General features: G+C 44.8%; 1 protein-coding gene across 1 annotated transcript; it reads left to right on the top strand.

Moving 5' to 3' along the window:
* Positions 1–4,604, top strand: LOC102208232 (uncharacterized). Its single transcript, XM_005753362.1, has 7 exons — positions 1–68; positions 175–272; positions 861–902; positions 977–1,228; positions 2,321–2,560; positions 2,855–3,094; positions 3,888–4,604. Exons 2-7 carry the CDS (start codon positions 242–244, stop codon positions 3,998–4,000), a joined length of 918 nt encoding a protein of 305 aa, XP_005753419.1. The 5' UTR covers positions 1–68; positions 175–241; the 3' UTR covers positions 4,001–4,604.
* The last annotated feature ends 2,777 nt before the right edge of the window (positions 4,605–7,381 follow it).

Consider the following 7,381-nt stretch of genomic DNA (forward strand, 5'->3'; position numbering starts at 1 on the left):
GACTGACTGAAGGACCTCTGATAGACTCTCACAGCTCGCGAAGGATTTCTAAACTGCAGCGTTTGCAGGTCAGTTTTAAGAAGGCCGTACTTGAACGTGATTGGCTGAGAGCTCAGACCTTTGCTCCTGTTACCCCTCCTTATACTGAGGCTTCCGTCTTTAATGTGGTAACAGGCGGCTGTGAAAGAGCTGAAGTGAAAGTCTGCAGCTCACACTGACCCTCGGTGCTCATCCAGACACCATGAAGACTGCACCTGTGGCTCTGCTCCCCGGTGAGTCACACACAGCAATCCTACACCCACTCACCCACTCAGTGAGTCCAGCTCCAGGTAAAGGACGGACACTGGATGAATCCTGAGAGTTTACTCCGTGTTGTTGGGGGAGAAAACAGGAAGTCTGCTCCTTTCTGTTCTGTGTAAATCCAGAAAATAATCCAATCAGAAATGTTTAATGCTCAGCAGGGTCTGTAGTTTAGAGTCAGGGTCTCTGTAAAAGATGTGCTTGTTTTTTAAATGTTCATTCTTAATATAGACACAAACAACAAAGGACAAAATAAATATTACAAATGAGGAAAGAAAACCAGGAACTGGAAGGTTTTTGAAACCTTTAAAGTTTTTATATTTTGTCCCGTATGAGGAAACTTACACAATGATCTAAAAGCTGAAAGCAATCTGGCTGTGATGATTCAGCAGTACTTCAGGTGCTTTATAGTGAGGAATGTGGAACCAAGAAAATATCGGTCTTTTGTCCCGGGTGGTCCAGTCTTCTTCCTGATCTGTGGACGTCTGCCACAGTCTGTTAGTGTGCACCTCTGAGGACGTGAGAAAAAGCTCAGGTCTGTGGATTTCCTCCTGTTGCAGGTGTGTGTGTGCTGCTGCTGTCTGCACCGACTGTTTCTGCAGGTGAGGAGATGATGTGAAAACGATCAGTGAGACTCCAACAAGAACACAAACACACTTACACATGTGTCCTCCAGTGTCTCTGTCTGTCAGTCCAAACCTTCAGCAGGTCTTCAGCGGATCCTCTCCAGTGTCTCTGAGCTGTGATGATGGATGGACGGTGAGGAGGACCAGAGGAAACCAGACTGATGAGTGTGGAGCAGCAGCGGACTTCACTAGACTTGATGAGTCCTCGTGTGTTCAGGACTTTAAAACAACCTTCACAGCGATTTACTGGTGTGAAACCAGTTCTGGGCAGAAGAGTGATGACATCATCATCAGTGTTTCAGGTAAAGTAAGTTGTTTCTTTTCTTCTTTTTTTCCACAGTTGCTCTGAACATTTAAGGGCAGTATCAGGACCACCTGTGACAGGTGAAGTACAACCATATATTTATTTTTATATATATGCAGGTGCATTTAGCACAAAGCACCTTGAATGTGTGAATAACAGCTCGATCCATAGATCAACAATGTGGTGCTTATGTGGAGATGAGCCGTAAGAATCCAGTTTATACTTCAAATGACACGTTGTCTGAATTTTACTTTCATATTGTTTTAATATAAGTTTCAATTAATGTCTCAGATTTTTGTTCTTATTGTTTTGGATTTTTTAGGCTAGAAAACATTGATATACTTAAAATACTTGTAATTAGGAGATACTTAAGTACTTAGAACTCACTGCTACACTAAACTAGATGGTGTTAAATCTGCTGCACTGTGGTACAGAACAGCCATCGACCTGCGGGGCTGAAAGTTCCTGCAGTTCCTGTAATGTCCACTAGAGGCTCCAGCAGGGCGTTAGCCCTCACAGGCTCTCATGTTAAAATATCTAATAAATAAATAAGTGAATCTAATTTTGCCCTTCGTAACAATAAAAGGGCAAAATACTGGGAGAGAATGTTTTTGTTACTCGCCTGTTTAAACCGTATTAAAGTTTCATTGGTGGGGGCGTGGCCTCTTTCAGTGACGGGGCTTTGACAGGCAGCTGTGGTTACTGGCAAAGTTACCTCTGGACCGTGTTTATGCTTTTGGACCAATAGGATGGCTGCTGGTTAGTTAATTGTAATAACAGACTGTCTCAGAAGTTTGTGCTGCACTTCAGTGAAATGCCAGTTTGAATTTGGACGATATGTAGCACTGGTGAGCAAACATCAGTATGGTCTATGGAAGCAGCTTGACAGCTATGCTAGCTATCTGTTCTTCTCCATCATAGCAAGAAGAAAATGCCTCTGAGTGATCATTATAAAAGCAGAGGGTCAGACTGCAGTGGCCACACCATCATTTATAGTCTGTGATGATGAACGGTCATGAATTTGACCTCCTGCATGCTGTCTCCAGAAGCTTCCAGTCTACATGTGTGTACCTTTGTCTCTCTTACCCAGAAAAAGGAGTGATCCTGGAGATCCCGGCACTTCCTGTGACAAAAGGAAGTAATCTCACTCTGCGTTGCAGGCTCAGCACTGGTGAAACAGTGGCAGCTTACTTCTTCTACAGTGGACGTCGTCTTGTATCTGGACATAAAGAGCACACCATCTCCAACGTGCAGCAGTCCAATGAGGGTTTCTACTGGTGTGCTACTGATCTGAGTGGATCATCTGCTCATAGCTACCTGAGGGTCAGAGGTCAGAACACTGACATCATTTGATGTCATCATAAATTGGGCCTCTTTTGTGTTTTTCTAATGTCCTTGACCTCGATGGAGAGGAGGTGGAGCAAAGAGAGAGAATTCATCACTCTGAGATTTGACTGTGGTTATAATCACGATCAATAATGATGCAATAACTAGCACGCTCCTCTTCAGCATCTATTACTAATAGATGGAGATGAAAGCCTGTGTTTGTGGTGTAGCCTCGCTGCACCGCTCACATTGAGCCTTGAGTGAATGAACTGAGGACGCCTCCTTATCTCTCCTGCAGATCCCCCGACGACCTCCGTCAGATCATCTGTCCATTCTCGTGAAACCATGTCCCCCTTCCCCTCTCTTCCCCCTCCTCCTCCCCCCACCAACTGTTCCTCACCTCGTCCTCCTCCTGCTCCTTCTTCTTGTGTGCCTGTGTTGAGACTCCTCTCCCACCTGCTGGCCTTTTGTATTTACTCCATCACCACCGGCCTGCTGCTGTCCATCTGCTTGGACCGGCTGGCCACCAGGCGCTCAGGTAGATACCTGCACACAGGTGCATCACTGCTGCTGTCCTGCTGGCAGCTCTGACTGTAAAATCACAAACGTCTGCACTGCCTTTTTAATTATTACAGTAACCGGACTGCTAAAGCCAAACCATAGCTTTAATCTGATATTTCACCGCTCTTAACCAGGGTCAGGCTCACATACTAACCTTTATACACCCAAATAACAGCAGACAAGAACCAAAGGTAACAGCTTCTAGTGTCTGAAACTATTTTAAGAAGTTGGAACCTGATTGTGAACCCTTCAACTGTGACCTGGTGCAGTAAAAGGTGCACACGCCTGATCTGTAGCTGCACAGACCTCCAGAGCTGCACGGTTTAAAGCAGAGATCTACAACTCCAGTCTTTGAGAGCTACTGTCCTGTAGCTTTAATGCAGAGAAACAGCTGAATCAAATGGTTGAATTACCTCTTCAGCGTGTCATCGAGTTGGGCAAAGGCCTGGTAACAGGCCATTCATTTGATTCAGGTGTGTCGGAACAAGGATGCATCTAAAAGCTGCAGGACGGTAGCTCTGAGGACTGGAGTTGGAGACCCCAAAGCTGGAAGACATGATGGAGACGAGGCTAAAAGACTAAAACCCATTGTCCTGTATCATCGGTAATGAGTCACAGCCCTACAGTTCACCCACAGCTGCCCACTGTGGGCCAACTTGGACATACGATGGTGCCCGCGGTGCAGCATGTCTCCAGTGAAAAGCAGCGATCACTGAGGACTGTAAGTATATGTGTGGAGACTAACATTCACCCCGATGCTTTGCCCACAGCAAACAGACTTCCCGTCTCCGTGGAGATGACCCAGTGCATTGAAGAAAACTACGAGGCGGTGGTTGACATCACGGCTGATGCGCTCGTCGAGGACTCTGAATACTCTGAATGAGTCTGCTGCTCTGACTCCGCTGACGTTTCATCACACAGAGCAGAGGGAAGCGTCCATCGTGCGGGAAGCTCCAGCTTCTCATTTCTCAGACTGCACATGTGATACTGGGTTCTTCCCGCTCCTCAAAGTCACTTCCTGAAAGATTTGTTACTGAAACATGTCACGGACTGTGGACATGCCTTTGCTCTCCGCTCGCTCTCCTGCTGACTCTTTGAATCCCAGCTTTTGTGTATCGGCTCACAGATGAACGTCTGATGTTGGAGGTTAAACTGCTGTAACAGTGAAGCCCAGAGAGGGTTTCCCACTTTTACTAATAACATAACGTTTCAATCTGTATATGTTTAACTTTACACCTTGTAACAGTTTAATGTTGGAACTATTTTCTCTGTACTGTCTACATCCGCCAGCCATATAACAGCTGGAGGATGTCACAGCTCAGCTGATGGGGAAGCTTCCTGTGGTGTTGTCATGTCATGTTCTCAGCAGTCACACAGCCACAGGGTGGAAGCTAAAACTCAAGACTAAAACCAGCTGTGAAGAAAGTATTCTCATCACATGATATAAAATTAACTAAAACAACTGAAACAATATTGGAAAAAATAAAAGGATATATTAAAATGATCCTAGACCTTTGTTGAGTTTTTTTACAGAATTATTCAGAGGAGGCTTTAGTTTAGTTGAGCTTTGATGTAATTATGAGTCACGTTTTTGTCTTCATGCATTTTCTAAATTCCTAAATGCGCCCCAGACGAGTACCCTAATATTATTATGTTTTTATTAGTGGACACATATCAGCTGAATAACACGATCTGTTATTTAACACTTTTTTAACTTCGTCATGGTTTTTAACTCCTATTATGCGTGAAACTGCCCACAGACCGGAGGGTGAGCTGTAACCTAACCGACTCAGAGACAAGCGCAAACAAGTATAACTCTTCAAAGCTCAGTTACGATACAGTTATGATGTTGTTATTCTCTTTGAGCTTCATTTTGATCTTCTTACATCCTCACATTTCATCATGTTTCCAGCCCGAGTCTCTTGCACGAGACACACTCCTGCAGTTCACTCTGTTCACTGTTACTACGGTGAAAACCCAGCAGAGCTTCAGTCTGACACTAATTTTAAACCATCGCCGCCCACAATGACCCAGAAACTTTAGTTTTCTATGTAATTATATGAAATGCTCCATTTACAGGAAACAACAAAACATTCAGTTTAACACATTTTCATCAATTATTTAAATAAACAAATAATTTAAAAAATACACATTTTCGTTGCATTTTTTTCTAAATGTTTGCTTCATGCTTTTTAGACGCACCTGACTCGGAGAGCTCACACATAAACCACGTGCAGCACTTTAAAGTTACACCATTAAACGTTAGTGAGTATTCGCTTCCTTGCTGAGTCACTCATAAATACAGACATGTTACTGTTAGAGTTGCTGATATCAGCTGTTACTGCTGCTGATAATCCTGATCACAGTCATAACAACACATCTGTGTTTATAAAGGTAAACTAAGGAGCAGCAATGGTATATAGAAGATTGATAAGACATGCACTGAGCTGCATTTATACACATTTATAAAACACAGAGTACTACTTATAAACTTTGTAAACAAACACTTGGTTTGTGTTTTTGTGTCTCGTCTGACCAGAATCCTGAACCGAGATCAGTAAATAAAGCTTGTTTCCTCTTATCCACTTCTCTGGGCAGTGTCTCAGTTTCACTATCGGTCAGTGTCACTTCTTCTTTGCTTCAGCATTAATGGTCATGTCTGATAACCTGCGTGTGTTTTCAGTGTGAGTGGTGAGTGAGGTGTACTCACGGCTCTAAATAAATGTGCACTGAGACTGAGAATAAATGCTCAATAAAGAAAAGTTAACCTTTGTAAAACAGCTGCGCACGAGTCAGCCCTACATCATTAATTAGCTTGGAGATTTATTACAGAGGCTCAGAGTCAGCGACAGCCGTGAACAGGAGCAAACACATCGCAGGAGTTTGATAGACACTCCTGAGATTTATAGTTACCTCACATGTGTTGATGTCATGAAAGAGTCACGTAAAAACATCCAGCTGTGAATGTTTCACTCCACCTTAGGGGTTCTTAGGGAGCTTCTTCTCTCTGAAGCTTCAGAGCTGCTCTGAGGAGTTTGCAGCTTTGAGCAGAGGAGACAAACCGGAGACAGTCTCAGCTCGGAGACCACGACTCTACCTGCAATCAATCATACTGATTAACCTGTCTCTCTTCCACAGCATGTCTTTATCCTGTCTTCCCTCTCTCGCCCCAACCGGTTGTTGTGATTTGGCGCTTTATAAAATTGAACTGAACGGAAGTGACCGCGCTGAACCACATGACCACAGCGGTTAATACAGAAAACACCAGCTTTTAAAAGAAATGTGTGGTATCAGTCTGACATCTGCCCAGTTTCACTTTCAGTGTCAGAGTAAATGCGTGCTGTCGGACGGGGAACGAAAGCTGAGACGATTTCTCAACAGATTGTGACAGAGAGCTTCTAGTTTGTGTCACTCATCGTCCCATCATGCACTGCTTCTCAATGACCTCTGTGATGTGTTTACTGACCTCTGACAAAGTCAGTTTTCTGTCTCTCTGTCTAAGGATGCAGACGCCACTGTGGTCAGCCTGAGGTCTGTGGTTGTCAGTGGCTCTTCATCTGAGTGGGGCCTCGATGTTGACCTCACAGATTCTCCCTCTGTGTTCTCTCTCGTCTGTAAAACCAAACATATCAGACACTCGTCTCCTGTGACTGTGGGTTCACACACAGGGCCACTTTATTAGGTACACAAGCACAGAGCGGCTGCAGCGGAACAGGTGTGCCTAATAAAGTGGCCATGACATGTCTCTGTGACAATAAAGGATCAGGCGCCTCCCCCTGCTGGAGACACTTGAGATGGAGACGTCGCGCAGAGGCATTCTTGATGGCCACTTTATTAGGTACACCGTGCCGGCACCCTGGTCCCTTGCTTGTTAATGACACGGACTCATCAGTCCTGGAAACATCAGAGGTTTGGGTCCATGCTAATGTGATGTCATCACACACAGGCTATGATGTCACTCTACCAAAGATCTGCTGCACTGAGATCTGTGACTGTGGCGTCTGAGTGCAGTGGACTCATCGTCACGTCTGATCTGAGCTTTGTTTTCCTGCTGGAAACATCACAGGATGGTACACTGAGGTCATTATGGGATGGACGCGGTCAGCAGCGCCGTGCAGGAGTTCATGCAGCGTTAGCTGTTAGCCAGCAGTCTTCAGTCAGTGTGAGCTCAACATCCACACCCACAGCATATTCTGAATCCACAGGTAACCTGACACACCTGTCTTCAGACTGTCTGAACATGAACTCCACACCTTGGTTGTAA

Source organism: Pundamilia nyererei, unplaced genomic scaffold (assembly GCF_000239375.1).
Source record: "Pundamilia nyererei isolate P.nyererei 1_Seehausen unplaced genomic scaffold, PunNye1.0 scaffold00423, whole genome shotgun sequence".
NCBI lineage: Eukaryota > Metazoa > Chordata > Actinopteri > Cichliformes > Cichlidae > Pundamilia > Pundamilia nyererei.

What these genes read in the sequence shown, in the direction of transcription:
- LOC102208232 (XM_005753362.1), top strand. Translation starts at nt 242, where the DNA reads ATGAAGACTGCACCTGTGGCTCTGCTCCCCG. An exon ending in CATCATCATCAGTGTTTCAG is followed by an intron (nt 1,229 to 2,320) that starts GTAAAGTAAGTT and finishes TCTCTTACCCAG; the next exon opens with AAAAAGGAGTGATCCTGGAG. An exon ending in TAGCTACCTGAGGGTCAGAG is followed by an intron (nt 2,561 to 2,854) that starts GTCAGAACACTG and finishes TCTCTCCTGCAG; the next exon opens with ATCCCCCGACGACCTCCGTC.